The 12,838-nt window shown below is 42.1% G+C and overlaps 1 protein-coding gene across 1 annotated transcript in view; it reads left to right on the top strand.

Moving 5' to 3' along the window:
* Window positions 1-94: 94 nt before the first annotated feature.
* Window positions 95-12,838, top strand: part of CATSPER2 (cation channel sperm associated 2) — a 14,761-nt gene continuing 2,017 nt past the window's right edge. The window contains exons 1-12 of the mRNA XM_024732585.1: window positions 95-293; window positions 783-929; window positions 1,441-1,614; window positions 1,808-1,876; window positions 5,494-5,666; window positions 6,199-6,354; window positions 6,630-6,754; window positions 7,995-8,173; window positions 8,387-8,486; window positions 8,786-8,842; window positions 11,717-11,928; window positions 12,295-12,462. Of these exons, the coding sequence (XP_024588353.1) occupies window positions 785-929; window positions 1,441-1,614; window positions 1,808-1,876; window positions 5,494-5,666; window positions 6,199-6,354; window positions 6,630-6,754; window positions 7,995-8,173; window positions 8,387-8,486; window positions 8,786-8,842; window positions 11,717-11,928; window positions 12,295-12,462 (1,558 nt within the window). The 5' untranslated portion in view covers window positions 95-293; window positions 783-784. The remainder of the gene's footprint in view (window positions 294-782; window positions 930-1,440; window positions 1,615-1,807; window positions 1,877-5,493; window positions 5,667-6,198; window positions 6,355-6,629; window positions 6,755-7,994; window positions 8,174-8,386; window positions 8,487-8,785; window positions 8,843-11,716; window positions 11,929-12,294; window positions 12,463-12,838) is intronic.

Genomic DNA, 12,838 nt, shown 5'->3' on the forward strand with positions numbered 1-12,838 from the left:
GCGGGCGGGACCAGCTGGTAACGGCCGAGTGGCCGGAGAGCGGGCCTGGGCGGAGGCGACGGGCGCCGGGGCGAGTGAGGCCGGGAGGGTGCTTGCGCCCGGGCCTGGTGCTGGGGGTAGGCCCGGGGCGAGCCGGAACCCAGGAGCGGGCGGGCTGGCGGAGCAGGACTTGCGGCGCTGGGAGCCGACCCTGAGCTCGACCCGCGTGGGGAGAGCCGAGCTCAGGGGACGTCAGAGCCGGAGGCGGAGGAGTGAAGTCAGGGCTGAGTGGGCGGAAGAGAGCCTGGGCAAAGGTGAGGCCCAGAAGTGGGAATTGAGAGAGGGAGGGGCACCCGAGGGAGCGCGTTGGAGTGGACACACTTGGGACGGGACACATTTTCAAAATGTCAGGCTGTTGCATTTTGTCCAGTTCCTCTTAACTCGGTCTTTCTTTTGGCGGCAGTCCTAAGCCCTCCCACTGACCCACCTCATCGCATTACCTGATACCCTCAGGTGCAGGTGGTGCCTGAATTCCTCTTTGTCCAACCCCGGGATTCCTGCTCTTTGTGGCTGCTGCTTTTAACTAGAAATGCTGTCACACAGGTGAAGGTGTCTGTCCACTTAGTCAACTACGCAGATTCTCTGTAATGACTCCTGTCTCATTTGTTTCAAAAAGCCTTGAGTCTGGGTACAATGTTTGTCTTCTTAAGGGCAAAGAGGTTGGGAGGAAGGGAAGAGAACCTCTAAGGCTTGGTGCAACTCCAAAAATGAAATGACACTCGATTCTTTTATTTTCTTAACAGGCATGGCCACTTATCACCCAGTAGGACACATGCAACTGCCCCGGGCTGATGCCATTCGTTCCCGACTCATTGATACTTTCTCTCTCCTTGAGCATCTGCACGGCTTGAGCCAAGCTGTGCCACGGCACACTATTCGAGAGATACTTGGTCAGCAGCCTGTTTCTTCACTAGGATGAATTTAAGACTCCCATCCACACCCTCCAAAGAGTAGGAAGCAGAGAGGCAATTTTAAGGGTAGAAATTTCAGGGGAGATTGGTTTGGTTGCTAGTTTGGAAGTTACACCAAACTTGATAAATCAAAGGCTTTATAAATAAAACTCTGGATCCAGGAGATGGAACCCGTGCCGCTCACTTTTAGGCCTAGGGTAACTATTAGCCCTGGCTGACTTGGAAGTTTCTACCAAAGACACTTAAAACTTTGAGGGTTGAACCTGCAGCCTTTATTCTGGGCATGGACAGTGTTGGTCATAAGCAATAGGTGAGCTCGTACTCCAAAATAGTATTAGTTGCTGTGTGAAGGAGCAGCAAGGTAAACCCCTGCACTAGGGGACCCATTATGTAACCAGTGTTCCTGCCCCCAATCCTACCTGCTCCTGATACTCCCAAAGGCTTCTTTTTATATTTATCCACTGTCCCTTTTTTTATATTTTTGGTGTAGATCCTTCCTGTCAGAAGAAACTTATGTTGGGAGATCAACACCAGCTTGTGCGCTTCTCCATAAAGCCTCGTCATGTAGAACGGATTACACATGCCCAGAGACTGATGAGCACCCTTCGAGTGCGCTGCAGCGAGAGTCCACCGCTTTCCTTGTGGGCTGGTTGGGTCCTTGAGTGTATCCTTTCATGCCACTCATTTTTATCCCATGGCTTTACGGTCTCTCTTGCCTCATCATCTGCCTATTGACTTATTTTTCCCTTCCCAAACTCCATTTTCTTCTCATTCTCACCGGTTCTGTTCTTGACCTAATTATGTCACCTGCCTAAACCAAAAAGAACTCCACTCTATGTTTTCTTAAGAGAAAACAGGTCCTCTCTTCAGAAACTTTATCATCTTCCTCATCTTTCTGAATACAATTGTACTGATGGTTGAAATAGGTGAGAACTCACATTGAATGAAAGGGTGGGAGTCATTTTTCCTTTTAAGTTGATCATTTTACACATTTGAATGTTATTTGAATTGTGATAGGGACAATTATATTAAGTCTCTTGGAGTAGGATTTGTGCAACTGCTAAGACCTAGAAACATTTGAAGGGCTCTCAAGTGTAGTAGATAGAAGGTAGTGTAGACACTTAGAGGTGGGGTGTAGTAGTCTCACAAGGAATTGGAGACGGGAAGACCAGTTGCATTTCTTGTGTTAGTCTAATTTGAATGAATCTTTTCTAATAGAGATATCGGTACCTATCAGCAAGTGATCCAACATTTATATTTTTACAAATATGTTTAGAAAGATTAAGTACAAATAAGAAAACTCACAATGTATGTAAAGTTACAACTAAGATATTAGATGAGCCAAAAATGACTTAAAGAGTAGATGACTCTAAAACCAATCATAAATTTTACAATTTTTTTTTTTTTTTTTTTTTGCAGTATGCGGGCCTCTCACTGTTGTGGCCTCTCCCATTGCGGAGCACAGGCTCCGGACGCACAGGCCCAGCGGCCATGGCTCACGGGCCCAGCCGCTCCGTGGCATGCGGGATTCTCCCAGACCGGGGCACGAATCGGTATCCCCTGCATCGGCAGGCGGACTCTCAACCACTGCGCCACCAGGGAAGCCCTAAAACCAATCATAAATTTTATGAAATGTATTAAAAGCAAAAGAATGTTTGGAGAATCAATGACCTCATTTGATTATCATCTCAAACTGCTCAGAAAGGACAGTAGAAGTACTCACTTCCATGTTTCATCCTCACTATTTTGGGGAAGTTTCCCACTTTAAAAATAGTCTTTTGGACTTCCCTGGTGGCGCAGTGGTTAAAAATCCGCCTGCCAGTGCAGGAGACTATGGGTTCAAACCCTGGTCCGGGAAGATCCCACATGCCACGGAGCAACTAAGCCTGTGCACCACAACGACTGAGCCTGCGCTCTAGAGCCCTAAGAGAAGCCCGTGCACCGCAACAAAGAGTAGCCCCCACTCACCGCAACTAGAGAAAGCCCGCGCAGCAATGAAGACCCAACACAGCCAAAAAATAAATAATAAAAATAAAAAGTAAATTTTAAAAAATAGTCTTTTAATGGAATCAGGGCAAAGGCATTTAAATACACAACAGTGTTTGGTGTCATTGACCAACTGCGGTATGCTATATGCTTTGAACTGTTTTATTTCCTCCGCACAGTGATGAGGGTTTTAAATTAAGTCACCCACATTTCCTATTTCTTGTTGATAATGATAATTGGCAAGTATTTGCCCTGTGGGATTAGAGATATAGATTTCAGCCTTGGAATGAAGTAAATAACAGTAAATATATGGGATTCACTGGATCTAACAGACAAATCAAAATAGAATAGCACTAACCATTCTTTTTGGTAAAACAGCTGAATATGAAACATGATCACTGTGCCAGAGGATAGGTGGATTGCCTGAATGGGAATCACCTGGCAAGCTCATGAAAATTGTATCTTATTAAGTACATTCTCATGGTAGAAAGGCAGGAGGGATTTTGCAAAGGGATATAATTTGTGGCAGATTTCTTTGAATAGACTAATTCGTGTGGTAAACATTAAGACTTTGTTTAGACTTTTAAAAAGCAGTTTTCCAGATCATAAAGAATGCTGTTATAGATAAGGAACAAACAGTTCTCTAGATCAAAGCTCCCCATTCTTTTTCATCTTATGATTTTGTTTCCCAAAAAAACATATATAACCTTGAAAACCTCCATAGTAATTTTAATCATTTTATTTTATCACATTTTTTCTGTGATATGGAGAAGCAAGTTGAAGTAAAAATGATAATTTAGACTAACATGTTGTTAAATACTATATTTTAGTGTTTATTATTATATAATTTTAATAATCATAAAATGTAAGCAAATTTTTACTTTTGCCATTTTATAAGTGATCATGCGTTTTTTAAAGAAAATATATGATTTGTCTACAAATGAATTTTTAAGTGACATTATATATTAAGTTCGGTTTGGGGATCAAATATATTTAATTTATGGGTTTTTTTTGTCTGTGTCAAGTGGCTTGCAGGATCTTAGTTGCCTGACCAGGGATTGAACCTGGGCCCATGGCAGTGAAAGCACCGAGTCCGAACCACTGGACCCTGGACCCGAACCAATTCCCTATGTATTATATTTCTAAATTTTCTGTTTCTTTTAAAAAGTTTAGATATAATGTATATTATTTTTAGGTTTACAACATTGTGTATTGTATGTTAAATACATGTTATATGTTAAAGTGTAGGTGGAAATTTAATTATGTGTTTGGGCATAAAAAAAGAAAAAAAATCTTCTTCCACAATGATATTGGTAATTCTACTTTGCACTTTAAACATCAATGGGCTTATTTTTATAATTTTCATATTTTGTTTCTAAATGGTGAGAAGGTGAGAAAAGAAAAAAGATTTGGCTCATTTGCAAGCCCTTCTCTGAAAATAACACATTGTGAGTGTGAATAGTTCTTATTTCCAACAAAAAACTGAGTACAACATTATTATAATTTAAACACTGATTTTTGAGGTTCTAGAGATATCTTGATGTGCCATATAAAATTTTCTATCAGATGAATGCAATTTATAGAATCTGATGAAGAATTGTCTTGAGATAAACTTGCAGAATTATTCTTTTGCTCTTCATTAAGTTGTATTTCAACATCAGTGTTCCTTACTTCATTAATGTAATTAGCCAAAACATTGCTAAAAGCAATAACAATTTAAAACTGTAAGTGTCAAAATCTACACAGCCATTTGTGTTGTTCAGGGTGATTGAGTATTCTCTTGTCTCTATTAACTGCCAAGCATATCAGTCATAGTGCATTTGGAGGCTCTCAGATTGTTCTGTTTCAAAGAGAAAATTTTATTTAGCTTTTAAACCTATTTTGATCTCAGTGCTTTTTTTACAGCATGATATACATCTATTAAATGTATAGAAGAGGTGAAGAGGGTTGAAAGATGAAGGCAAATGAGTTAAGGAATTGAAGTCAGCAAATAATTAGGTTCTAGAGAGAAAGTATAGGATTCAATTTGCTTTGCAGAATAAAATCAATTTTAGGCAGAGTAGAAAGGGGAAGCTTTAAAAGTAACAAAAAACCAAGTAATTTATTATAACCTAATATGCCCCATGAATCTGGCTTCTTGTTCCTAGATGTGTTATAAAACATTTTCCATATCATGGCCCTACATTTGCATTCTTTTCTCAAGGCCTATTGCTTCTTCATGAAGTTTGGTACCAGGGTAACAGAACAGACAGGGTTGGTGGTCATTAAGAGAGCAATCCTTTGGTGGCTCTCTGACCCCAGAGTGGGAAGGCAGTAACTTGCAGCTGTTAACACGTACCAGTACCAGAGGAGATGAGTTGTAGCCATTTTTCATGTTCGATTCTATCCTCCCCTGAATTTCACAGGCTGAAGCAACAACGGCATTAAGAAGAGAAACTCAAAAGAAAAATGGCATAGCAGTGGGCACAACTGTGGTTTTTAACAGTTGCTGATCATTCTCTATCATTCAGCTTCCTGCTTCTTTACCCTTTACTCATCCTTTGCTCTATTCTCACAGAATTGCTCGAATCCTCAAATACCCAACTGTGGCCACTGAAGCTGACTCTGGAGGTGGCAGCTTGGTTCATCTTGCTTGTTTTCATCTTGGAGATCCTTCTTATGTGGCTATCCAGCTTTTTCCTCTTCTGGAAGAATGCCTGGAATGTCTTTGACTTTGTTGTCACCATATTGGTAAGGATAGATATCCTGAAGATTAGTTTACTGGGCTGAAAAATGTGCCTATGTGAATCAAAGACAAGAAAAGTTAAGATACTTAGAGCACAGGAAGAAACAAATAGAAATGTATCTAACCTCCTTATTTTGATTTTTTTCTTCTCTAATAGTCAGCCATGGTAGGAGTTGTTGGTATTAGGAGCAAGGAAGAATCTGATCACAACATTAACCCCAGCAATAACATCTACCAGTTACTAACCACTTACTAAATGTCAGAAACTATCCTTTTTTTCATGCATTTCTTAAAATTTGAGCTCCACAACAACCCAATGAGTTAAGCACTGTATTTATCCCCTTTTAATGTCTGAGCAAGTTGAAGTGCAGGGTTTAAGTAATTTCTTATAGAAAGGCTGAATAGGAAACAGTCCCCAGAGAATGCTTTTCAAAGGATAATGACCAAGGAACTATGACAATGAAGAGATAAAGAAGGGGCAACTGTGCGTGGGTGCTTTGGGGTATATTTTACTCATGATCTGTGTGTTTCCTACAGTCCCTGATTCCTGAGGTTGTGGTGCTGGTAGGGGTAACAAGCCATTCCGTATGGCTCCAGTTGCTGAGGATCTGCCGGGTGCTAAGGTCTCTTAAACTCTTTGCACGATTCCGTCAAGTTCGAGTCATTATTTTGGCCCTGGTCAGGGCCCTCAAGGTGATTTGACTACTGCAGCTGTATCAAGTGGGCAAGGTGGATAAACATGGGGGTTTAACATGAAACAGTCTGGGTGGATGAAAGAAGGCAATGAAAGACCCTGTGAAATGTTGTCGACGCGAAAGGGCTAGGGACAGGCTGCTGTGTTCTAGAGATGACTGGGCTCAGGCTAGAAGTGAGGGTTTGGTGGGGGATTTCCAGGGTGGGTCTGACTAGGCTGTAGGTGGAGATCAGCCTAGTCTGGCCCAGCTCTGACTCAAGGTCATGGCCTCTAGAGCATGACCTTCCTCTTGATGTTGCTGCTCATCTTCTTCTACATTTTTGCCGTGGCTGGTGTCTACTTCTTCGAGAATTACACCCGTTCAACTCGCCAGGACCTGGAGTATCACATGTTCTTCTCGTAGGCAGGACTGGGGGAAGCCTGGGTTGGGGGAGAGAGTTTGGGCATGAGACTGGGAAGCTAGTCCAAAGTACAGTAATACAAAAAGTATAATATATTGTAAAAAACGGGAATAGAGCACAGTAAGGAGAGGTAAAGAGAAAGCAGAGGAATGGTGAGTGGTATTAGCTCCAATTTTGAGGATAGGTCAGGTATTCCTGGTTTGCTTTGGGTTTTGCAAATTCAAACTTACCCTCACCTTTAAATAGCAGTATACTCCAGGGGTTAAGCCCTGGTTTCTGTCTCAGTTACCTCTTTTGAAAAATGGTATTAAAAGTGGTACTACTTCATAAGAGTGTAGGGATAAATGAGGTAATTCATTTAAGCATTTAGCACAGCATTTCACACATTGAAAGTGATCAGTAAGTGTTACTATGACCTCAAACATGGTCACTGGTTTTACACCAGTCTCTTAAATGTAGAGATTACACATGCACATACTTAAATTCTTTCAAAAGTAAAATCCTGATAAGCTTTTTGTCTAGAGGACACTGATTACTAGTAGAAAGTCAATTTGGATTTAGAGGAGACAGTGTTATTTGTGAATTGGAATCCAATCTTGTCAGCACCTCTCAGGTCTCTATCTTAGACTAACAGGTAGTTTTGTAAGAGTATTGACTTGGGGAAGTCCTAGAATTCATTCTGTTCAGGCTCTGATGTTTTCAGTAATATGTATATTGAGGGATAAGAAGGAAAATTTAGATATCTTCCTGAGACCTTTTGTGATATATTCATTATCATTCATTATTTGGAATCACATGTTTATGTCACATATCTGTCCATTTACTTGACTGTCAGTTCATGCCAGCAAACTAAGTAGGCACGATGTTTGCTGAATTTGTGACTTTCCGTTAGGCGAAGTCCATAGAACAGTGGAGAATGAACTTAGAAAAAAATGATGTGTAATTGGTGATTCAATTTTTAAACATTCAGTTAATACCTACGTATTGAACACCTACTGTGCCCCAGGCACTGATGGAATGGTGAGAGCTATTCACAGATTATTCATGATAAAGGAAAACCTAATAAAACAATCTCAAACTGAAGAAAGATTAGGTAAAAAATTGAGTATGGTAGAAAAGGGGCTAAAGTCAGAGCAAACTACAAAGAAATGCTCTTATGTTGCTTTGAGAGTAAGAATGATAGTGTTTCTTAGAGAATTAGCTCTCTCTGTCTATACACACACCTCCTTTTTCTTTAGGGACCTGCTGAATTCCGTAGTGACAGTGTTCATTCTCTTTACTATGGATCATTGGTATGCACTGCTTCAGGATACCTGGAAGGTGCCTGAAGTCAGCCGTACCTTCAGCAGCATCTATGTCATCCTCTGGTTGTTACTTGGTTCCATTATCTTTCGAAACATCATAGTAGCCATGATGGGTAAGCATAGAAGAGGTGAAACTTGGTGAGAGGGGTGTTTGGGAAGAAATTAGGGTGAAAGCTAGGATTGGTGAATTACGGAGAGAGAGAACCTGATGTAACAGGAAGGTGTGGGGCCTGGAATGGATATTTCACTTGGTTTCTCCCCACCCAAGCCCTCTCCCCATGTGTAGTCACCACCATCTCCCAACTCCTAATGGCCCTTTGGGGCAGTTACTAACTTCCAGAATATCAGAAATGAGCTGAACGAGGAGATGACACACCTGGAGGTTCAGCACAAAGCCGACATATTCAAGCGTCAGATTATCCAGAGGTCTGCTTCCCCATTTTCAAACCCAGCTTTAGTTCTTGAGGGTGCCCTGATCTCATTCTCTGTTTCCGCTCCTTGGCCGCAGTGCCATTTTCCCCTTTCTGACAGATTTGCCTCAGAGTTAAAATTCCCCAGCTCTAAAATATTGCGTGATTCTTTATCCACTGTCAGGGCTTCCCCACTCTTTTTCACTCCTTTACTACAACTTATTCTCCTCACTTGATGATCAGAATTCTTTTTTCCTTACTACACTCCTGCTTCAGTGTAACTCTCTTCACTCTTTTGTGTTTTTTGCTTTGCAGGAGACAAAACCTAATCCCCGAGGCACAGAGGTCAAGCGTTAGCAAAATGGATGCCAGGTTAGGAGTGTATATGGGAAGTGGGATGGACACACATGAAGGAGGAAAGGGTAGGAAACCAAAGGTGAAGATTGGCTTTGAGAGAGAATTCATTCATTCAATATTTATTGTAGTGGGTTGAATGGTGGCCTCCAAAAAGATATGTCCACGTTCTAATTCCCGGAACCTGTGAACATGACCTTATTTGGAAAAAGGGTCTTTGCAGATGCAGTTAAATTAAGGATCTTGAGATGTGATCATTCTGGATTATCCAGGTGGGCCATAAATCCAGTGACAAGGGTCACTGGATTTAAGAGACAGGAGAGAAGACATAGACATAGAGAATAGGAGAAGATGTCAAGATAGAGATAGAGATTGGAGTGATGCAACCACAAGCCAAAGGAAGCCAGTGGATGCAAGGCAACTGCCAGAAGCAAGAAGCAAGGAACCTTCTCCCTTTGAGATTCCAAAGGGAGTATGACCCTGTTGACACATTGATTTCAGACTTCCGTCTTCCAAAATTGTGAGAGAATAAATTTCTGTTGTTTTAAGCTACCAAGTTTGTGGTAATTTCCTACAGCAGCCACAGGAAACTAATAAAAGTACCTTCCACGAAACATGTTATTCAAGACCCTGAGTGTTCAGCAGTGGACAAGAGAGCAGAAAGAGAAATAAGAAATCCATCAACAAATAATTATTGAATTCTTATTAGTTGCTCAGAGTATATCAGTGAACAAAATAAATAATAATGCCTGTTCTCATGGAGCTTATATACTAGTAGGAGGAAAGAGACAGTAAACAATAATCATATTAATAAGAAAATTAGCACATTAAAATATAAGCCTTGAATATAAAAAGAATGTATATATGTGTGTATAACTGAGTCACTTTGCTATAAGCAGAAATTAACACAACATTGTAACTCAACTATACTTCAATAAAAAACAAATTTAAAAATAGGATAAGCATTATAAAAAAGTAAAAAGTAGAACAGGTTAAGGGGGATTGGAGTATAAGAAGGGGGTTTCATATGAATTGTACTTTTTTTTTTAAAGGGCTTCAAATGCTTGGCATTTATTTATTTATGGCTGTGTTGGGTCTTCATTTCTGTGCGAGGGCTTTATCTAGTTGTGGCAAGCGGGGGCCACTCACTATCGTGGCCTCTCTTGTTGCGGAGCACAGGCTCCAAACGCGCAGGCTCAGTAGTTGTGGCTCATGGGCCTAGTTGCTCTGCAGCATGTGGGATCTTCCCAGACCAGGGCTCGAACCCGTGTCCCCTGCATTAGCAGGCAGATTCTCAACCACTGCGCCACCAGGGAAGCCCTGGGTTGTAATTTTAAACAAGGTAGTCAGGGTGGCCTCTGAAAAGGTAACATTTGAGCAAAGACTTGGAGGAGGTCAGGGGATTACTATGTGGATATCTATGGGAAGAGTATTATAGGCAGAGGGAACAGCTAGTACAAAGGTCCTAAAACAGAAGCATGCCTGGTGTGTTTGAGAAATAGCAAGGAAGCTACTGTGACTGAAGCAGAGTAAGTAGGGGGGGAGAATGATAGGAGATGAGGTCAGAGAGGTAATGGGGACCTGATCCTGTAGGGCTGTGGGGACCACTGTGAGGACTTAGGCTTTGATTTTGGGTGAAATGGGGAACATAGCAGAACAGTGACATGCAGTGACTTACACTTAAGAAGGATTAGTCTGCTTGCTGTGTTGATGATAAACTGAGGGAAGAATAAAATAAGCAGAGAGATGAGTTAGGAGGCTATGCTGCTATACAGGCAAGAGGCGTTGATGGCTCAGACCAGAGTGGTACTAGTGAGAAAAGATATTTTGAAGGTAGAGTCAACAGGCTTTCTTTTTTTTTTTATTAATTATTTTATTTTTTTATTTTTGGCTGTGTTGGGTCTCCATTGCTGTGTGCGGGCTTTCTCTAGTTGGGGTGATCCGGAGCTACTCTTCGTTGCGGTGTGCGGGCTTCTCATTGTCATGGCTTCTCTTGTTGCAGAGCACGGGCTCTAGGCGCACAGGCTTCAGTAGTTGTGGCACGTGGGCTCAGTAGTTGTGGCTTGCAGGGTCTAGAGCTCAGGCTCCGTAGTTGTGGCACATGGGCTTAGTTGCTCCACGGCATGTGGGATCTTCCCGGGCCAGGGCTTGAACCCGTGTCCCTTGCATTGGCAGGCGGATTCTTAACCACTGTGCCACCAGGGAAGCCCTCAACAGGCTTTCCTGATGGATTGGATGTGGGGTATGAGAGAAGAATTAAGGATGAAAGTTCTGACCCAAGCAACTGGAAGGGTTGATTAGCTGAGATGGGGAGGGCTGTGGGTGGAAGAGGTTTGGTGGGCAAAGAGTTCAGTTTTGATTGAATTTGAGATGTCCTTAGACATTCAAGTGGTGCTAAGTGAGTAAAAGTTGTATATACAAGTCTGGATTAAGGAGTGAGGTCTGGACAAGAGGCTTAAATTTGCATCTGGTAGGCATTTGAACTCAGCAGATGAGATCACCAAAGGAGCAACTGTAGATGGAGAAGATATAAAGAGCTGAGCCCAAGTTCCCTCTAATATTAAGAGATGGAATCGAGGGGGCAGAGGCTATAGTTGTGGTGTAATAGGCATAGGGCCAAGGGGTGGGGGGCTAAAACTTTGCAAAATAAGGTGGGGTGTGGAACGTGGAAGCCCGAGTAAGATTGAGCACAGACGTTATGTGGTGAGGGGCACTAATAGGGGTACATGACACGGGATAATTTAGGTTGAATGTGCTTAGATTTTGGGAGCAGTTTGGCCTTCATTGCCTTAACTCCTAGCTTTAGGCCAGGGCCAGAATCAGAATAACGAAAGAACCAGCCATATTGTGTAAATGTATTTGAAGCAATAAAATTTTGCCTTTCACTTACAGAGATGCCAATCAACAATGGGAATCTTTGGACTTAACAGAAGCTTCTAAAGAAGAGTCCAAACACAGTGCCACTAAAGAGAGTTCAAGAGCATCTAAGTCAAAAACAAAGAAGTCCTTGTCAAAAGTGAAGAAGTCTGCATCTTCCTCTTCCTCCTCATCTTCATCTTCCTACTGTTCCTCTTCTTCTGGCTCCAGATATTATGACCCTATTGGTAAGCCGAGGGTTTCTCCCAGTTGAATTCAGACTCCTCTTCTCCATGAGACATCCCATTCTTAATAGGAGCTCTCCCACTATGCACATTTCCTGATTTTCTCCACCAGTCCGATTTTCTGGCCTTGGTTACTTTCTTCACGCTTCTTCATTTCCCTTGTGCTTCTGCTGCACTTTGGGAAAGTATGGTTGTGGCTCTCTTTGTTTATTGTAGAAGTGGTGTCTTGGTGATACATACTTTTCTCTCTCTCTTTCCTATATCTTCTTTCATCCCTGCTTTCTCCTCGCCTGCCCCCATAGAGTTTATCAGCTTTTATCCAACTTCCACGAATCTAGATATGTTTTTGAGAAGCATTTCTCCCTCCAGGTCAGTTGGACTGGGAGACTCATGTGCACCAGAATCTGCCTGGGCTAATGGATATGGATCAGGATGAACGTGTTGTTTGGCCTAGGGATTCACTCTTCCGATATTTTGAGTTGCTAGAAAAGCTGCAGTATAACCTAGAGGAGCGTAAGCAGTTGCAAGAGTTTGCAGGTATGGCTTTAGGGCAGCCATGGAGACCAGGAGTTAAGTCCATTGGAGTAGCATATATAACTGGGGAGAAGAAGGGTGTTTGCTATTTTGGCCTCAGCCTCTGAATTTCCACCTCACACCTAAAAAAGGCAAATTCACGGTTTAGTATGTCATATTCTGGGCATATGTCCAGATTTCTTCTAACCTAGTGAGGACCTGGCAACCCTGCTTCTCTGGTAGGGGACACCTAAATCCTGTTAGGTCTGAGAGCTTATTTCACAAGAGAAGAGTATCCAGTTCCAGCTGCTGGAAATTAGGATAAGGTGGGCTCTCACTCTCTTTGGGCAACCTGCCCCCTTTTTTTTTTTTTTTTTTTTTTTTTTTTTTTGGGCGGGGG

This window comes from Neophocaena asiaeorientalis, unplaced genomic scaffold (assembly GCF_003031525.2).
Source record: "Neophocaena asiaeorientalis asiaeorientalis breed wild unplaced genomic scaffold, Neophocaena_asiaeorientalis_V1.1 scaffold119, whole genome shotgun sequence".
Lineage (NCBI taxonomy): Eukaryota > Metazoa > Chordata > Mammalia > Artiodactyla > Phocoenidae > Neophocaena > Neophocaena asiaeorientalis.